This window comes from Schistocerca piceifrons, chromosome X (assembly GCF_021461385.2).
Source record: "Schistocerca piceifrons isolate TAMUIC-IGC-003096 chromosome X, iqSchPice1.1, whole genome shotgun sequence".
In the NCBI taxonomy this organism is placed as follows: domain Eukaryota; kingdom Metazoa; phylum Arthropoda; class Insecta; order Orthoptera; family Acrididae; genus Schistocerca; species Schistocerca piceifrons.
Window position 1 is genome coordinate 246,336,121 of NC_060149.1, and position 21,349 is coordinate 246,357,469.

The 21,349-nt window shown below is 43.6% G+C and overlaps 1 protein-coding gene across 1 annotated transcript in view; it reads left to right on the plus strand.

Annotated features, from left to right (window-relative positions):
* The window catches only part of LOC124721875, a 524,898-nt gene that overhangs the window by 119,548 nt on the left and 384,001 nt on the right, over nt 1-21,349 (plus strand). Inside the window, exon 3 of the mRNA XM_047247017.1 lies at nt 11,969-12,177. Within this exon, the coding sequence (XP_047102973.1) occupies nt 11,969-12,177 (209 nt within the window). The remainder of the gene's footprint in view (nt 1-11,968; nt 12,178-21,349) is intronic.

A 21,349-nucleotide genomic window follows, 5' to 3' on the forward strand; every position in this document is an offset into this window, starting at 1 on the left:
AACAATATTTATAGGAAAATTAAAATTGTCGATCTTTAATCCAAGTTTTCTTCGAAAATCGTTGATTTGTAACGTGGAAGAGAGGAATGTGTAGTGAAAATATAAAAAAATACCGATTTATCATGTAGCGAAAGCAAACCCAGTTTCCTCACAAAAGGTAAAATTGCTAAAAAAACGCAAAACAAAAACATGTCAAACACCGATTTACTACGTCGTCGTGCTTATATAAAACATGTTTCTGTTACTCATAAACAACTTCCGCATTTATCATTAACAAAAGGAAACTCTTGCCTTTGATCACGATAAAGAACGTTCTGTTGAGTACAAAATAACAACCATAATTATATAGTTTTTGTTACGTTTGTGCAAGTAAACTATACTTGCACCAAAAGTAATTGCTTTGGTCAAATAACACCACGGAAGATACACAATCAACTAATTTTTATTACTTATGTATTGAAATTTATATGTTGAAAGATATAAAATTCACAATCGACTAACACTGAACAATGTGCAGTTCTAATTATGTACAAAACAAACAATTAAACAAAAAAAGAGAAGTCGTCGACTCGCAGTTTCTCCCTCACACATTCATTTATGTTTCTTTGCCTACCAACGCTCCAGTACTACATCATTTATGTACTGTACCAAAACTATCGAACCGTACCTTTGGTAGAGTGCACCTCTAGTGGGGAGGGATAATATTGCATAGGTGTACTGAACTCCAAATTTTCGAATACGGTACACTCACCCGTCAACGCTATTGTAAGGCTGTACCTGTTCCCATGTGCGTTTGTCAAGGGTGCATTCGGCCCTGACTTCACTTTTGTGGACGACAGTGCGTGACTGCATCGAACTGCGCAGTTGGAGGAGCTCTTGGAACGAGAGGATATTCGGCGAGTGGACTGACCCGGTTGTTCCCCCGACTTAACTCCCAACGAGGAATGAGCCATATCTTCTCAGCGCTACACCAGCTACTCTGACAACGACATCGCTTCACTCAGTTGGATCCTACCGAATGCGTCGTCTCGCCCTGCTATGCTACCGTAGGACTGACTCAGTTAGCACTGCTCGACTACAGGTCTACTACTACGAGGCAACACTTCTCTGGATATGAAGGGCTTATTTCAATAGTGGTACAAGTCCATTTTTGTTCATATTGAGATACAAAGTCCTAAAGTTAAATGAGCGATGAAAAATCTGCGGTTGAGATACCAGAAATATTCAAGCATATGGCTTCTTGTTAGAGATGAATCTTTCTTTCTGTTTGTTTGGATCATTAATTTCAGAAGCATTATAGGCAGAAAAGTGGAGGTAATGGACTTGCACCACTATTGAAATAAGCCCTTCATATGTGCTCTGTCGTGGCGTATGTTGCGTGGAACACTCTGAACTTGTCCGCAGCTCGTGGTCGTGCGGTAGCGTTCTCGCTTCCCACGCCCGGATTCCTGGGTTCGATTCCCGGCGGGGCAAGGGATTTTCTCTGCCTCGTGATGACTGGGTGTTGTGTGATGTCCTTAGGCTAGTTAGGTTTAAGTAGTTCTAAGTTCTAGGGGACTGATGACCATAGATGTTAAGTCCCATAGTGCTCAGAGCCATTTGAACCATTTTTTGAACACTCTGAACTTGCTCACGTTGTCGTCAAGTCTCACTAATTGAATCCTGTGATTCTTGTTGAACTTCTGAAACGTCAAGGATCAATTCTTTGTATTTTAGTTTCTACTGGACTTCAGCGTTTCCCGGATACAAGGATTTACCAATTTAAGTTTTATAAATACACAGTTCAAAAGTATCCAGACATCCATATGTAATGCGGGATTGGCCACCAGATATTACGAGAGGTGGACCCGCCAGTATATAAGAAGGTACAGGGACAGTAACAGCAGCATGTCTCGGTTAGGAGAGCTCATTGACTTCGAACGTGCACTAGTCATTGGATGTCACCTGAATAACAAAACCATCAGCGACATTTCACCGCTTCTAAAGCTGCCGAAGTCGACTGTTGGTAATGTGATTGTAAAATGAAAACGCGAAGGAACAACGACAGTTAAACCAAGACCCGGCAGACCTCACGTTATGACGGACAGGGACAGACGAGAATTGAGAGGGTGGTTGTAAAAAGTCGCACGATATCAGCGGAAGAAATCATTCGTGAGTTGTCAAGTGCTACCAGCAGTCCAGCTATATCAGTCCCTGTGTGTCGGGAGTTAATAGGAACGGGGTACAATGGTCGGGCAGCTTCTCAGAAGCCATACATTTCTATATTCAGGGCTAAGTCACGCCACTGGACAGTGGATGACTGGAAACGAGTGGTCTGAAGTGATAAATCATGCAATATCTCGTGTCAGTCCGATGAAAGTTTATCGATTTGGCATATGCCTGCAGAACGTAACCTGTCATCGCGTCTATTGCTAATGTGAAGTATGGTGGCGGTGGTGCTACTGTATGGTTCTTTCCTTTTCTCGTGGTTAGGGTGTGTTCCTCTTATTGGGATTAAGAAACCGCTAAACGTGGAAGGATATGAACGCATTTTACAGAATTGTGTACTGCGTACAGTAAAGGAACAGTTCGGAGATTGTATTACCGTGACAATTCAGCCTGTCATAAAGTGGCATCTTTGAGGCAATGGTTTGCGGACAATAACGTTCATTACAAGGACTGGCCTGCCAAGAGTCCCGACATGAACCCATTGGAACATCTTTGGGAAGAGTTAGATCATCGACTTCGTTCCAGATGTCATCGTCCAACATCACTACTTTCTTTGGTTTCGCCGTTTTGGAAAGACTGGGCTTCCATTCCTCAACAGACATTTAGACACCTCATCGATAGTGTGTCCAACAGAGCCCAAGCCGTCATAAAGGCGAAGGGTGAAAACACCACATATTAATGTCCACTTATAAGTGTCTGGATATTGTTCATCACGTAGTGTATTTGATGACTAGTAGATATTGTGACTGTGGAAGTGTTTATTTATTGGTGTAAGTAATAGCACTATGCTACACAAAGATCAAGCAACGACCCCAGAAAGTGGAGTGATAGGTAAGGTAAATAATTACGACAATCGTAGGCTAGGGTTTACAGTCTGGATCAACATTGCAGTAGTTATTCATTGCTGGGGTCAGCGTTCTTAAGTACCTAGGAATCTCAGAGACAATAACTAATGTGTCTAGGGACAGATCTCGTCCGTCAACAATGAGACGCAAAAAACTGACCTATCTTCCTCAGACTTGGAAGGAATCATGCGTAAAATTTTAGGCGTACGTAAGCCTCAACACATCTTCATCAACGGGACGGAAAGAAAATCAAAATACGACTTCTGCTAAAAACAAGCGGACAGCAAAATCTAAAATGGATGTGAAATATGCGGTATTTTTATTTATGACCCTCACACCCATTTTGTGTGTGAGAGATAGAAATTGCTTTCCTATTCGGGAAATATGTTGAATATTTTACCATATTATATGCAATAAATAGTCCGATTCCGTAAGTGAGTGATCAGTGTAGATGACTGCCAGGCGAAGGACACGAGTCCGATTCCCAGTACTGCTAAGGGTTTTTCCTTGGTGGGAGCCTCGTGATGCCAACTGACGAGCTACTTGATCGAGTAGTAGCGGCTTCACTATCTGGAAAGTCTGCACGACGCCACAAGTCAGAGGATGACATGGCGTCCTGCAGACATCCCTTGAATCTTCAAGGCCTGGCAAGGAGCTCGTTGTATAAAATAAAATAACTTCTTTGATTCAGGACGAATTTTTCACTCGACGTTCTCGACTACCAAATGGATAATGCCAAAAAATTGCTTAGTCACATCCATCAAGGAGTACTATTCCAGCGCGGTTTGCATACCAGCTCCTGTGAAGATTGTAAGGTAGAACAGGGATGCTGGCCGAAATAAGGCCATGCGAGTGAGTCGTCAGCCGTGTCTTGGTAGCTCAGCTGGAAAGAACATTTCTCACAAATGGGACAGTTGTTCAGCGAGGTGCGCGACCCGACGTTGTTCCTGTGTCTCTTAATAAACATTGTCTACACTATATTCAGCAAACCACCTTGCGACGTGTGCAGGCAACACTATCATGTTCCCCCTTCTCTGTTCCATTTGCGAATGGTTGCGTGAGAAGAACGACTGTCTATAAACGTCAATCTTTCTTTCTTTCTTTGTCTGAGTCTTGTCCCGCAGTTACGCAGGGTCGGCCATAGTTAATCGGATGTTGCACGGTAAGTTTAAGGGGTGGCTGGATGCCCTTCCTGCCGCCACCCCGTACCCCCCGGGAAGGAATTAGTGTACCCCAGCTGTCTGTGTCTAATGTAGTGCGAATGTGTTGCAAATGTCTGCGAGTCGTGTAACTGAGGTGGGACGTGGGGACCAGCCCGATATTCACCTAGGGGGATGTGGAAAACCGCCTAAAAACCACATCCAGGCTGGCCAGCACACCGCCCCTTCGTCGTTAATCCGCTAGGCGGATTCGATCCGGGGCCGGCGCGCCTACCCGAGTCCAGGAAGCTTAGCGCTCTCGGCTACCCTGGCGGGTCTGTCTATAAACGTCCATATGAGCACTGATTTCTCTGATTTTCTGGTGGTTGTCATTTGGCGAGACTAGTATGAGAGAAAATAATACACTGTCGGCTCTTCGTCGAACATACTCTCACGTAATTTCAACAGTAGCCCTCTCCGTGATAGACAACGTCTCTCATGTAGCAACTGCACTGGAGGTCGTTGAGCATCTCTGCAACGCTCATGTGCCGAATAAACGATTCTGTAACGAAATCTGCCGGTCTTCCTTGGATCTTCTCTATCTCTTCTGCTAGTCCTTCCTGATGAAGTCGTAGACTGATGAACAGTATTCAGGAATCGATCAACAAATGTTCTGTGAGCCACTTCTTGCGTGGATGAGTTGAATTTCCTTAAGATTCTTTCAATGAACCTCTACATGACTTCTGGTTTTACTACAATTAACGTTGTATGGTCCTTCTGCTTAAGTTCGTTCCGGAAAGTTACTTCAATGTTGCTACTGTTTCCAATAAGTTTTCACCAATAGCGTAATTGAACAGTAATGCAGCTCTTCACCTATTTACGCGCAGTATGTTACATTTCTTTAACTTTAGGGTCAATTGCCAGTCCTTGCACCAATCGTCAGTCCTCCGCAGGTCTTTCTGCATTTCGTTATAGTTTTGTAGCGTTATAACCTTTCTGTAGACAAGAGCATCGTCTGCAAAAAGCCTCATGGAAGTTATCCTGTAAATCATTTATACAGAGTTATTCATGAGTACCTCTGGGGTTTCAGAAGACGACTGCCTGAAAAACTATGACACATGCTGAAAAATGATACATACTAGTGGACAGAGTATCTATCCAAATTTCGATTCGTAATACAATCCGTAGTGTAATTGCAGAGCGCGCCGATAGGGGACAGGCGTGTCAGAACATGTAGACAAATCATCCGCTCCCTATAGTAGCATCGACTTAGTTAGCGCCTACAGATAGACAGCCCATTGAACAGTTGGACAAAGCGGCCTACGTTGCACCTTTCCAAAGCAGCGTGTATTGACGTTTGCTGAGTTACAAAAAATACCCATAATAAGAACCTGTAACGTGGGTTAAAAACATGGAGACATTCTCTACCCACTGATATGTGTCTATCTTCTGTACGTCTTTTAGTTTTCACACAGTGGTCTTCTGAAGTCCTGGAGGTGCTTATGAATAACACTATATATAATGTAAACAGTTATGGCCCTACAACATTCCCAGAAACCTGAAAGGTGGAAGCAATCTATAAAGGGTCTATATAAAGGTAACAAACTTGAGGAATAGTTTACAGAAAGAGTAGAAGAGGTATGTGAAGGTCAGATGGGAGATATAACACTGTGAGAAACATCTGAGAGAGTACTGACAGTCGAAACAAGGCCAGTGGAGTAGATCGCATGCCCTCGGAATTGTTCATATCCTTGACAAAGCCAGCCACAAAAAAATTAGTTCACATGGAGTCCAAGAGCTGTGAAATACCTTCATACTTCAGGAATAATGTAATATTTCCGGTTCCAAAGAAGGCAGGCGCTGGCAGATGTGAATACTACCGAATCCTCAGTTTAATACATTATGGATACAAAATATTGACACGAATTGTTTACCGGAGAATGGAAAAACTGGTAGAAGCCAATCTCAGGGAAGACCAGTTTGTGTTCCGGAGAAACGTAGGAACACGCGGGACAGTACTCACCCTGCGACTTACCCGAAAAATTAGGTTGTAGAAAACTCTTGAAGGTATTAAGGTTAGAATACGCGAAACGAAAGTTCATATACAATTTGTACAGAAACGAGGCTGCAGTTACAAGAGTCGAAGACACGAAAATAAGAAGGAAGGGAGATTGGGTTTCACGTCCCGTCAATATCGAGTTCATTAGAGACGGAGCACAAGCTCGGATTGTCCCAAGAATAGGGAAGAAAATCGGCCGTGCCCTATCAAAGGAATCATACCGGCAATTGCCTAGAGGGATCAAGGGAAATCACGGGAAACTCAAATCTGGAGAGCTGGACGCGGGTTTGAAATGTCGTCCTCCCGAATGCGAGTTCAGTGTGCTAACCACTGCGCCACCTCGGTCGGTGACACGAAAGGAAAGCCACATAGTTGAGAATGGAGTGGGACAGGGTTGTGGTCTTTCCCCGGTTCAATCTGCACATTGAGAAAGACATGAAAGAAACCAAGAAGAAAACTGAAGAGAGAACTGAAGGTCAGAACTTTGAGGTTTGCTGACGGCATTGGAATTCTGTCAGAGAGAGCAGAAGAGCAGTTGAACGGAATAGATGGTGTCTTGAAAAGAAGTTATGAAGTGAACATCACCAATAATAAAATAAAGATAATGGAATGTAGCCGAACTAAATCAGGTGATGCTGAGGGTGATTAGATTAGGAAATGAGACACTAAAAGTAGTAAATGAATTTTGTTATTTGACAGCAAAATTACTGATGATAGCCGAAGTATGGAAGATGCATACTAACAGCAGCAAATAAAGCATTTCTTAAAAAGAACAATTCTTTAACATGGAATATAAATTTAAGTATTAGGAAGTCTTATCCGATGGCATTTGTCTAGAATGTAGCCTTGTACAGAAGTGAAACGCGGACCACAGACAGTTCATAAATGATGAAGATAGAAGCTTTTGAAGCGTAGTGCTCTAGGAGAATGGATAGACGGGTCGATCGAATAACATACGAAGAGGCTCTGAATCGAACTGGGGAAAAAATAATTTAATAGTTCTAATTGACTAAAAGAAGGGATCGATAGGCAGGACACATCCAGGGGCAGCAAGAAAATGTAAATATGGTAATGGAGGGGAGTGAGGGTGGGTAAAAACTGTACAGGAAGACAAATGTTTGAATACGGTAAGCAGATTCAGATGGATGTAGGTTTCAGTAGTTACGCAGAAATGAAGAGGTTTGTGCAGGACAGACTGGTATGGAGACCTGCATGAAACCAGTCTTCGGACTGGAGTCAACGACAACACTCTATTTTGCAAAGTGCAGAAACCGCACAACAGTTGCTTAATCCACAATATTTTATTGTGTACAAGACCGGTTTCGGAACGCTTAAAGTTCCATCATCTGATGTAAAAAAGAAAATCACTCAACCATCTGGCGTCATTCTCACCCAATGTTTACCAAGCGAGGTGGCGCAGTGGTTAGCGCACTGGACTCGCATTCGAGAAGACGACGGTTCAAACCAGCGTCCGGTCATCCAGATTTAGATTTTCCGTGATTTCCCTAAATCGCTCAAGACAGATGCCGGGATGGTTCCTTTGAAATGGCAGGCCGATTTCCTTCCATATTCTTGACACAATCTGAGCTTGTGCTTCCTCTCTAGTGTCCTCTACGTCGACGGGACGTTAACCCAATCTTCCTTCCTGTCTCCTCTTTCGTCTCAATGTAGTCATGCAACCAAAGGTTATATGTCAAAATGGTAAAAGCGACACATATTCCATAAAAACTGCTACCCCGTGCTGCGCGGCCGGGAACACAAACAGTGAAACTACACTGAACAGTCAAACAAAGTGGTACACCTGCCTAATAGCGTATAGGGGCCCCGCGAGCACGCAGAAGTGCCGCAACACGACGTGGCATGGACTCGACTAATGTCTGAAGTAGTGCTGAAGAGAATTGATACTATGTATTCTGCAGGCCTGTCCATGAATCCGTAAGAGTACTAGGGGATGGAGAGCTCTTCTGAACAGCTCGTTGCAAGACAGCCCAGATATGCTCAATAATGTTCATGTCTGGGACGTTTGGTGGCCAGCGAAAGTGTTTAAACTCAGAACAGTGTTCCTGGAGCACCTCTTTATCAATTGTGGACGTGTGGGGTGTCACAGTGCCCTGCTGGCATTGCCAAAGTCCGTCGGAAAGCACAATGGACATGAACGGATACTTGTCAGAGTCGTATCTAGACGTATCAGGGTTCCCATACCACGCCAACTGCGCACGCCCCACACCATTACAGGGCCTCCACCAGCTTAAACTGTCCCCTGCTGACATGCATGGATTCATGAGGTTGTCTTCATACCTGTACACGTCCATCTGCTCGATGCAATTTGAAACGAGACTCGTCCTACCAGGTAACATGTTTCCAGTCATCAACAGTCCAATGTCGGTGTTAACAGGCCCAGGCGAGGCGTAAAGCTTTGTGTCGTGCAGTCATCAAGGGTACATGAGTGGGCCTTAGGCTCCGAAAGGCCGTATCGATAATGTTTCGTTGAATGATTCGTTTGCTGACAATTGTTGATGGCCCAGCGTTGATTTCTGTAGCAATTTACGGAAGAGTTGCCCTTCTGTTCCGTTGAAGGATTCTCTTCAGTCGTAGTTGGTCCCGCTCTTGCAGGCTCTATTTTCGGCCGCAGCGATGTCAGAGATTTGACGTTTTACCGGATCCCTGATATTCACGGTAAACTCGTGAAATGGTCGTACGGAAAAGTTCTCACTTCATCGCTACCTCGGAGATGCTGGGTGCCATCACTCGTGCGCCGACTATAACACCACGCTAAAACTCACCTAAATCTTGGTAACTTGCCATTGTAGCAGCAGTAACCGATTTGACAACTGCGCCAGACGCTTCTTGTCTGCAGGGTGGTCCATTGATAGTGGCCGGGCCAAATATCTCACGAAATAAGCATCAAACGAGAAAACTAAAAAGCACGAAACTCCTCTAGCTTGAAGGAGGAAACCAGATGGCGCTATGGTTGGCCCGCTAGACGGCGCTGCCATAGGTCACACGGATATCAACTGCGTTTTTAAATAGGAACCCCCATTTTTATTGCATATTGGTGTAGTACGTAAATAAATATGAATGTTTTAGTTGGACCACTTTTTTCGCTTTGTGATAGATGGCGCTGTAATAGTCACAAACGTATAAGTACGTCGTATCACGTAACATTCCTCCAGTGCGGACGGTATTTGCTTCGTGATACATTACCCGTGTTCAAATGGACCGTTTACCAGTTCCGGAAAAGGTCGATATCGTGTTGATGTATGGCTATTGTGATCAAAATGCCCAACGCGCGTGTGCTATTTATGCTACTCGGTATCCTTGACGACATCATCCAAGTGTCTGGACCGTTCGCCGGATAGTTACGTTATTTAAGAAAACAAGAAATGTTCAGCCACATGTGAAACGTCAACCACGACCTGCAACAAATGATGATGCCCAAGTAGGTGTTTTAGCTGTTGTCGCGGTTAATCCGCACATCAGTAGCACACAAATTGCGCGAAAATCGAGAATCTCAAAAACGTCGGTGTTGAGAATGTTACATCAACATCGACTGCACCCATACCATCTTTCTATGCACCAGGAATTGCATGGCGACGACTTTGAACGTCGTGTACAGTTCTGCCACTGGGCACAATAGAAATTAAGGGACGATGACAGATTTTCTGCACGCTTTCTGTTTAGCGACGAAGCGTCATTCACCAACAGCGGTAACGTAAACCGGCATAATAATCACTATTGGCCAACGGAAAATCCACGATGGCTGCGACAAGTGCAAACCTTTTCGGGTTAATGTATGGTGAGGCATTATGGGAGGAAGGATAATTGGCCCCCATTTTATCGATGGCAATTTAAATGGTGCAATGTATGCTGATTTGCTACGTAATGTTCTACCGATGTTACTACAAGATGTTTCATTGCATGACAGAATGGCGATGTACTTCCAACATGATGGATATCCGGCACATAGCTCGCGTTCTCGGTAATGATAAGTTCACAAAGGTGCATGTACTACAGTGGAACAACCGAAATAAAATGTTGAAGCGTACCTATGTTCTGTATTTTAATTTAAAGAACATACCTGTTACCAACTGTTCATCTAAAATTGTGAGCCATATGCTTGTGACTGTTACAGCGCCATGTGTCACAAAGCGAAAAAAGTGGTCCAACTAAAACATTCATATTTCTTTACGTACTACACGAATATGTAATAAAAATGGGGGTTCCTATTTAAAGAAACGCAGTTGATATCCGTTTGACGTATGGCAGCGCCATCTAGCGGGCCAACCATAGCGCCATCTGGTTTCCCCCTTCAAGCTAGACGAATTTCGTACTTTGTAGTTTTTTCGTTTGACGCTTATTTCGTGAGATATTTAGCCCAGTCACGATCAATGGATAACCCTGTATACATAGGCGTTGCCGACCGCAGCGCCGTATTCTGCCTGTTTACATATGTCTGTATTTGAATACGCATTCCTATACCAATTTCTTCGGCACTTCAGTGTATGTACTAATAAATACTTGCTGTGAGTTTAAGAAGAACCTCCCCCCCCCCTCACTCCTGAGACCCTGCACCTCATCCTTGCCTCTTTCCTTCCCTCATCCCTCTCTACCTGGCCCTCTTCTGCGCGCCCCCCGCCCTTCTCCCTCCTTTCTACCCCTTTCCTCCCTTCTCTCTCATCTTCTTGCGCCTGGCAGAACCTCCGTTTTGATCATCGTCAGTGTACCACGTCAGTGATGTGTTTAGTGCTGTTTCTCCTATGCGTCGAGAGGTGTGATTTTAATTGTATGCTGGCCTAGTACTTAGTGTTACTGTGTGTGTTTGTTATGTGCTACGCCATCTGTCGATACTTTTATGCTCCAGTCGTACTGCGCCTTGTGTTCTTTTAATTGTCCTAGTGTGTGGTTTTTTGTGTGCGCTACTTTTTTACCGTTTTTATTTCCATTTTACAGTCGCCCCTTTTTTGTCTATTGTCTTCCATGACGTTCCCCCTTTGTTATATCTATGTTCACTATGTTGTCTCCTTTGTTATTTTTAAATACCTTCTATTGTTTGTTCTATGTCTTTCGGCTGAAGAGCAGCGCATATGCTGCTGCCATCCCGCCCCGATGGGGAATTGAAATACAATAAAGGAAAAAAAGGAAGAACAATACTCGGTTGAGGTACTCCGTAAATTATCTGTACCTCTAAATACAAACGTAGTCTTCCGCGGCCATTTTCGCAGTCAATAAACTTTTTCTTGGTTTGTGATCTTGTCAATATGTAAAACTACGGACGTTTCAGTCGCTGTTGCAAGTGACCTTGACTATCTGTACCTCTGTCTGTTTGGCCACGTCAAGAATAATATATTTAATTCTGTCTTGTAGAAAGTCCTGATGCAATTACAAATCGCATCCAATACTAGGTGAGCTCGTGTTTTGCTCATAAAACGACAGTGCGGAACTGTATCAAATGTTTGCCCGAAGTCAAGGGGCACAGCATCATCTGAGACACTTTAACATACTCTTATGTCTACCCATATTAAAGAAATATGTAAACATTTTCTAATTTAAAAACAATTTTCAAATTTGACTGGAGAGTGGTAATTACACCTCTTGCAGTTCACTCTCGCCGTTTAGTGGGATGGGATGAAAATTCAGTAAAGTAAAATTAGAGATGTGCTTAACTGAACGGTTTACTTAGAAGTGTGCTCGAACGTGTCGTGTGGTGGTGCCGGCAGCGTGAGCAGTGCGGGCAACGGCAGCTGCGAGCTGTCGGAGAGCGTGCCGTCGCGCGGCGCGCTCGAGGAGCACCCCGACTACGACGTGTACGTCCGCAAGGAGGAGTGCCGCGTGCTGCCCCGGCCGCCGTCGCCGCCGCCTCCGCCCGCCTACCCCGACTACGACCACGACCACGGCCTCGACCTGCCGCACGACCGTTTCGACAACGGTGAGCCACACATGCTTAATTAGCACTTTGTACTGCTGTTTTTCGATAACAGAACCTGTAACACTATGGAAGAACTAACACAAATTTTATCACATAATTAGTTATTTTGTCACACGTTCCATAAATCAATTTAACGTTTCCTTATCCAAATGGTATCGAACGAGCCAGTTTACTGAATGTGTATACATGATCAACATTAATAAACACGAAATATGTAATCACTTACGGCTTCCAAATTTTCCGGGAAGAAATCAAGGTGAGACTGTAAAAAGTGAATTTTAAGCAACATTCTACACCCCATGTTCTTATAGTTGTCTAACAGATCATTCACAATGGTAACATGGTTTTTGTCTTTTCTGTTACCCAAAAAGCCCTTCACAATTGATTTAAAATAAGAACAAGCATCTGATTAAATATCTGTGAGTTTGGTATCAAAGGCTGGATCTTTCAGCAATTTTCTTATTTGTGGTTCAACAAATATATCCTCTTTCAGCTTTGCCTCACTTACTCTGGGAAACTTTATGTAATCTTCTTACCATAAACGTTTTATCCAACATTTGATACCAAACTCACAGATATTTAATTAGATGCTTGGTCTTATTTTAAAGCCAGCCATTGTGGCCGAGTGGTTCTAGGCGCTTCAGTCTGGTACCGCGTGATCGCTATGGTCGCAGGTTCGAATCCTGCCTCGGGCATGGATGTTCAAAATGGTTCAAATGGCTCTGAGCACTGTGGGACTTAACTTCTGAGGTCATCAGTCCCCTAGAACTTAGAACTACTTAAACCTAACTAACTTAAGGAAATCACACACATCCATGCCCGAGGCAGGATTCGAACTTGCGACCGTAGCGGTCGCGCGGTTCCAGACTGTAGCGCCTAGAACCGCACGGCCACTCCGGCCGGCGGCATGGATGTGTGTGATGTCCTTAGGTTAGTTAGGTTTAAGTAGTTCTAAGTTCTAGTGGACTGATGACCTCAGATGTTGCGTCTCATAGTGCTCAGAGCCATTTTTTTCTTATTTTAAAGCAACTGTGAAGGGCTTTTTGGGTAACAGAAAAGACAAAACTATGTTACCATTGTGAATGATCTGTCAGACAACTATAAGAACATGGGGTGTAGAATGTTGCTTAAAATTCACTTTTTACTGTCTCATCTTGATTTCCTCCCAGAAAATTTGGGAGGTGTAAGCGATGAGCATGGTGAACACTTTCACCAAGACATTCTTACCATGGAACACCGTTACCAAGGCCATTGGAGCCCTTCGATGATGGGTGACTACTGCTGGAGTCTTGTTGGGGAGAACGATGAAACGGCAAACAAAAGAAGAGCTCCGTCGTCGCATTTTTCAAAAACCGAAGACGATTAAAGGTGAAAATATCTTCGGAACTAATCTGGACCTTTTATTGGCATCATGCCCATATATACCAAAAAAATAGTATTGATTCCAAACGTTTTAAATGTGTATTTTTTTTGACTTAATTGTGTCAATTTGCGCTATTATCATTTTTTATTTTGCTGTGTATGTAGGAAATGTGACGTCATAGAGAAAAACTGATTATACCAGCGTATTCAGCACCCCAAAATTAGGTAAATCCACCCATTGACAAACCAGATGCAGAAAAAAAGTTTAAATTTGTTTGCTGGTGTAATCGAGCAGGGCAAGGCAACATGTTGGCACCCTGTATAGCATATTTTGTTATAACAGCACTATGCGGGCGAGCGTTGTCCTGTTGGAAAGGACCCCTGGTATGCTGCCCGTGAATGGCAGCACAACAGGTCGTATCACCCGACTGATGTACAAATATGTAGTCAGGGTGCGATGGGTAACCATGAGAGTGCTCCCGCTGTCATATGAAATCGCATCCCAGCGCGTAGCTCAAGGTGTAGGTCCAGTGTGTCTAGCCCGCAGACAGGTTGGTTGCAAGCCCTCAACTGGCTTCTTTCTACCTAATACACGCCCGTCACTGGCAACGAGGGAGAACCATCTTTCATCAGAAAACACAACAGACCTCCACTTTGCCATCCAATGAACTCTCGCTTGACACCTTTGAAGTCGCAAATGGCGCTGGATTGGGGTCTGTGGAATGCACGCTAAAGGACGTCTGGCTCCCAAATTTCCTTAAAATATTCGGTTTTTAACAGTTCGTTTCGTCACTGTGGTGCCAACTGCCGCTCAAATTGCTGCTGCAGATGCACGTACGGTGCGCCAGAGCCATACGCGGAACACGATGGTCTTCCTTCTCGGTAGTGCCATGCGACCGTGCATTCTCCTGACCATCATTACCAGCAATCATGCAGGGGAAGAGTGGGCGAAGTGGTCATACTAAGGAATATTTTTTTTTATCTTGAAGAAAATAAATAAGAAATAAACTACATATTAACATACGATATCCTACATATTTATATATATATTAGGAAAACACATCACGTGTATGAGGAAAAGTCTGCGATGAAATGCCGACAGTGTGCTCAGAATGTTGGGAGAGATTTCATTCTCAATTTAATCGAGTCTGAATTTGGTGGGGAGAATTTCGCTTATCCAGAATTGGAATCCCATGAAGTTTTAAGCTATTGCTCTACATTCAGTTTATCTGTTTCAGTGTTCAAGAGGAAGTTAACAGCGAATCGGGAGACAGCGAAGATGGAGTATTATGGTTTCTGATTGAACGGTTCCGCCGTCTGAGGCTCAGTCTTGCTGTCATACTGAGGAGCAAACCTCCAATCATTTATAATTTCGTCTTTTTTTTTTGTGGAATGGAAGATCTAAATCGCAGTTCACTCATACTCGTGAGACCACTTGAGGAACTACCTGGGTAAATAAGCAGCGAAACTGAAACGCCTGTCTTCAGAGTAGAGTTCAATAGAGCGGCTTTCGCTAGTTTCATAATGATTGTTAGTGTAGGGACTACAAGACACAGAACCAAAATGTTCAAATGTGTATGAATTGCTATGGGACCAAACTGCTGAGGTCATCGATATATATATAAGGCAATTCTTATTTTGACTTTGTCTTGCTAAATTTTTTATATATATATTTTTCCTCTAGCCCTACCAAATGGCCACTTTGCCCTTCAGGGTGTGGCAAAGTGGCCATGAGGTGGCCACTTTGCCCAATATAAAATTTAAACTGAATTTGTATAGTAACTGAAAGTGTATTTTCAAAATAAAAACAGTATTACCATCGTAGAAAAAGAAAGTTTCTCACTGAGTTTATTTACAAACGTCACAAATAAAGTCATTGTCTTCTTCTTTACACCCAGCACAAACCTCATGTGCCCATCGTAAACAGCCTGAACACCTTATCCATCCTTCATTTTACCTTGACTTGGAATGTAGGTCTCTGTAGAAAAAGCAATCAGTATCACTCAAGTCACTATCTGAGTCATTAAACAAAGCACACTTCGCTGATTTTGATTTCTTTTTCTGCTTACCTTTAACTTTTACTTTGTTTCCTTCATTCCTCTTCTTACTCCGTTTTTCTTTTTTCAGTTCCAGCTTTACTTTCTTAAGTCTTTCCTTTTCTTCTTTTTGTGCTTTTGCGGCTACTAGTTCCATCTTGAAATGGCTTGAGGTCAAAACTGCAGCTGTTCCTTTCTTTTGTCTATTTTCTCGTTTGAAAATATTTGCTTTAGGGATTGGAACAATATCCTGTGGGCTTACAGCAAACGTATAGGGCCTGTTTTTCTTGGAGATGCTGATTAAATCACATGAAGTGCTGCAAATGAGGCAGTGGGCTGGGTTGGCTGTTTGAAACCCTCAATAGTTTTGTAAACTACATACAATACTATTATTTTTAATGAAAATATATTTTAATTTATGTCGGGCAAAGTGGCCACGGTCGGGCATAGTGGCCACAGATGTGGCTACTTTGCCCTCTTTTTTTTTTTTCTTTATTGTTATTTTCAAACCGGTACAAACAGGCAGGCTGTCAGCAGCGTGTTACGCCGCTCTTCAGCTATAGAGCAGGTAAATAAACAACATACAGAATACACAGATGTGACATAACGGTGGGTAATAAAACAGTAGACACATAAAGACAAACACGGAGCCGTTTACACTCGACGAGAATCCACACTACAAACTGTTGTCACGATGCACTAACACTGAAGAAGGCGATGGCACAGGTGAACGATGGAGTGTGACGGTGAACACTGAACACTAAACACGACGGCACACACGAGACACTGATGGCGGTGATCTCCGGCGCGCAAATGTCCACATAGCGTGTGCGAGTCTGGGGAGGAAGGGGTGGAAGGGGTGGAAGGGTGAGGTGGGGGAGAGGGGAGAACAAAGATGCCAATGGCTGAGGAGATGGGGGGCGAGGAGAGGGACAGGGGAGGGGAAGCCTGGGGGAGGAGTGGGGTTTGCCCTCTTCACCAGCATTACATAAATGCCACACTACTGGCTAAACGAATCGAGCAACGCGTTACACAGACACATCATTTTGTAGCCTAAATACACCTCTTTTAAGATGTTACTATCAGTTGCCTACATTATGAATGGACGTTTGGTTATAATAGTTAGTTAAATACACTTACTTTGCACGAAAATATTCAATAACTTTTAAACAAGTGATAAGAACAGTTTCCACCTTCAACACATCTGAGATTGCGTGCCAATGGAATAGTTGATGCGTCCGCCGCAGTGTAGCAGCACCATACAGTGCAGTAACAGCCAGTGGCCACTATTCCCGCAGTGGCCAATATGCCCACCCTTCCCCTACAGCGGTTAAATTTCTGCCAAGTCTTTCTGCAGTATCACAGAAGGAACACCAGCTTCTCGTAGCCCTGTAACACGACCTCGTTCAAAGTCAGTGAGGCGTTGATAATGGCGTCTTTGTCGCCTTAAACGCATTCTTTACTAACATCAACTCAATACATCCTATCTCAAAGGGAACTAACGGTTACGACCGTCACAGTGTGTATTTGAAGGAAACCTGATTTTCATCCTCATAGCGGCGCTACTAGCGCGAAAATTGAACAGACATCATCTTTCAAATGGAGAAACACGCCTACAAACTTTCATTTGTGTCGCACAACTCCTTAGTGTTGCAATTTTTTTTTCTGTCAGTGTATTTCAATACAATCTTCTCTTGGAATTTTCAGTGCGCCAGCAGTATTTCAGTGCTACCTGTAACGACTAACATAGGAGGTCCTTGGAACTACAAACTACCTGGGTGACATAAACGCATGCAAAAATTCCATAGAACCAACCTCTCCATAGTAAAATCACTGGTCGCAATCAACCTCTATCGGGGTCACATTCACATCTTTAGTGGCTTTATGACGATGTGTGGGAAACAGTTTTTAAACAGGGTAAGCATTGGAGGGTTCTGGTATGAACCATACTTCTCCTGGGCAGGACCATGGTAGAAGTCTTCCTACAAGATCAGTCGCAGACCTGCAAGTACAGTAATTAACTTTGCTCTTGCAGGGACACGGGTGCCTCCTCCAGTGATTCCACCTGTCTTCTTCTTCCAGAGATGTCATATGCAGATTCTGAGTTTGTCCATCCACTGTCAGAGCAAAAATAAGTTCCGCACCTGGAGCCCTCCAGTCAGCACAATGCCAGAAGTCAGAATAGGGAGACTGACGCAGCAGAAGCCCCACCCGTTCTAGACAACAACTCCCGCGCCATCCGCAAACAACAGCATTAACCGTCTTTGTATTGACCGGCCAACCGACCAAGTGCAACACGCGTGGAATTCCATGCCACAAATTGACATCTGGCACCTGTACGACACAATACATTCACGTTTGCATGCTTGCATTCGACATTCTGGCGGTTACGTCGGTTATTAATATACCGACATTTCACATTTGCAATGGCTTACCCGCATATTCCAGGAATTTCGTTACGTTACATTAATTATTTTTTGGTGTTGCTATTTCTTTTTCGTCAGTGTAGTCCAAACAGCGTCTTGATCACCACCAGAATGCTTCTGGAATCTGTATGCAAATTTAACTGAAGGTGGTCCTCTCGCAGGTCAGCCTTCGCGATAATGGTTCCCCCTGCTAGGTAGACATAATATCTCCCAACTTCGGAATATGTTATGAGTCGACGACTACTTGGGCATTCATTGTCGACTTCAAATCCTCACAAATCCATAACGCTCAGGTCAATTTCTTAACCAAAGTAGTGGAGGCCCCTTTGTCCTGTAAGTGCTTGTCTCTTAAAGCAAATGGCACTTTTCTTGCTTTCCAAAATTTAAGAACTACTGATGGTCGCAAGATGATGTGCGCCTCAGAAGCAGTAATACTCTTTGTCTGGCCATTAAATAAGGAGGCATATTTTGTAAGGAGGGTTTGTGGATGCGTGATAGGTAGGGAAAACCGTATCTGATGAGCACAATGGTGCACTTCCAAACCCAATTGCTAGAAAAGGGCCAATATATTAATAGCGACTACTAGTAGTTTAGCCGTGAATGACCAGCTGTTGTAGCGCTAAATTGTCTAATTTCTACGACGTCTTCGATTCTGCTATTCCGGTCGCAGGTTCGAATCCTGCCTCGGGCATGGATGTGTGTGATGTCCTTAGGTTAGTGTAGTTCTAAGTTCTAGGGGACTGATGACCTCAGCAGTTAAGTCCCATAGTGCTCAGAGCCATTTTAACCTTTTTTTCCTGCTATTCTTTAGTTGCATGGGAACTGACAAAATGTCGGTGACTCGAGCTTCCAGTGTGTAGGCAAGTTGATGATCGTTGCGCAGGATCCTGTACCTATTTGGCACTTGATGGAAGTTGTATAAATGAACATGTCCAAATGCAATATACCGGTCTAAGTGGGCTATACATTCTGAATTTGAAGCACATCCATACCTGATCCCAGAACTTCGGCCTCGCTATCAAATCTTTTGTCCCTAAGACGTATGCTGTCTACGTTCATTTTGGTAGCAAATTTGCACACTTCTGCCTTGTGGTCCGACATTGTACAAAATGTACATCTCACATTCCAAAAATAACATTGCTGCCTTTGATGAGTAATGAAAAAATTAATACATGACCCAACTTCCTTTAAACATGGCCGCCCGAGAGCTCTTGAGAGTAGCTGGTTGTGCCCTGCGGGAACGTGTTTGCAGGGTGTCGTCGACGGCCTTGATTTTGCGTGGCTGATGAGTGGAAAGCACATTTGACATGTGCTGTATGGCCACCAAGTATCTCATCGTTTGTTTGAATGCCCAAATGTGTAGATAACATGCCGACAAATCTTTCAGTTTGAGTAAATCGTTCCAAAGGCCCTCGTCCAGCGGGTGCACAAGGATCAAGTTATGCACCAAATAATCTTCATAAGATAGTTTACACTTCGATCTGGCACATTGAAATCGACATTCCTGAGAAAGGTCTTGTAACTGCTCTTTCCGTTCGCGGTATGTTTGGCCATTCTTTCTGTGACAGCTGAAGAACTTGTGGTGGACAGCGGTCACATGGATCTGGGAATCAGGACAATCCGTTAATTTAGATTTCAGTTGCTCATACGATAAGTCATGGGGTGCCACCTCGGGGTTTAACTGTTGAACCAGTCTATAAATCTCGGCATCCGAATAGGCTAATAAAAAGACCCGTTGATGGGTATCACCTGTGGTTCTGTGTGCAATGAAATGTTATTCAAGGCATCCAGTATAGTTCGCCCTGGGTTTTACCTTCTTGTCAAATGCAGGGATCCCGGTGGGGTCAGGGATTTTCTCTGCCTCGTGATGACTGGGTGTTGTGTGATGTCCTTAGGTTAGTTAGGTTTAAGTAGTTCTAAGTTCTAGGGGACTGATGACCATAGTGCTCAGAGCCATTTGAACCAAATGCAGGGAATGGCGGTGGCACTGGCCGGAGCCGTTTGAACATGAAGTCGATCCGTGAGAGACGATCGGTGTCCTCCTGTGTCATGTTGATGCTACCTTCTCCAGCAGCAATTACTGGGCTTGCTGCATGTTTTGGCACGAACACGTTTGGGAAACTGTCCGAGTAGCGCTGACTACGATAGGAACTGCCAGAAATTCAGTCTTTTGTATTTAAACCCTCGTCACTGTTGACCGTGATGACCTTACGCGGGCGCCGGGGTTCCCGGGCTCGATTCCCGGCGGGGTCAGGGATTTTCTCTGCCTTGTGATGACTGGGTATTGTGTGATGTCCTTAGGTTAGTTACGTTTAAGTAGTTCTAAGTTCTAGGAGACTGATGACCATAGCTGTTAAGTCCCATAGTGCTCAGAGCCATTTGAACCATTTGACCTTACGCGGGTTCATAAGACCAGACAAGATTTCCAAGTATACATAAAACCATAAACTCTTTATTTTAGTTAACATAAAACTAATGATTTGCAAGTAACGTCCGCAATTGCATAAAATTATCAAGATCAAATAAATTATCTTCTTGACACTGCATTATTGTCTCATATAGGTAGTGACAAATACACTAACACTTGAAGTGAATACGTCCACGACAGATTTCAATCACCGCAGGGTGTTTAATAGCATACGTTACAACGAACTTTTCACCCCGTTTCCTATACTCAAATATCTCAAGTATATTGTTCTCCTCACGTTATTTTTTCTGATTGTCTGGTAGCGTCTGTGAAGCAGACTGACCTTGGTAAGACTTTATCTGTCTTACATACCTCCTAAAACCGTAATCGCGAACCCATACTACAATATTTGCTCTTTTAACGCTATATTGAACCGTAACACACTCTTTGATTATTCTTGGCCGGCCGGAGTGGCCGAGCGGTTCTAGGCGCTTCAGTCTGGAACCGCGAGACCGCTACTGTCGCAGGTTCGAATCCTGCCTCGGGCATGGATGTGTGTGATGTCCTTAGATTAGTTAGGTTTAAGTAGTTCTAAGCTACAGGGGACTGATGATCTCAGATGTTAAGTCCCATAGTGCTCAGAACCATTGATTATTCTTGACGGCGTGTTTCCCGAATTAAAATTTAATTTTGTTATCGAAGCACTTCTGAAGTGTTTAGTAGGCAATTTATTGGGTCGTTGTACTTAGTAACCAAGTATTCGAAACAAATCCCTGCTCACCGTCATTTCTGTTTTCCACTAAACATGGTGACTGCAGCCACCACTTGAACAGGAACTGTGACTAAATTCACCTTGAGAAATTTTTCTTTAAATTTAAAGCTTCTGTTTGCTATATAAGCTCCTCAGGCTCTGAAGGAACGAGTTTTGAAAGATAAATTTG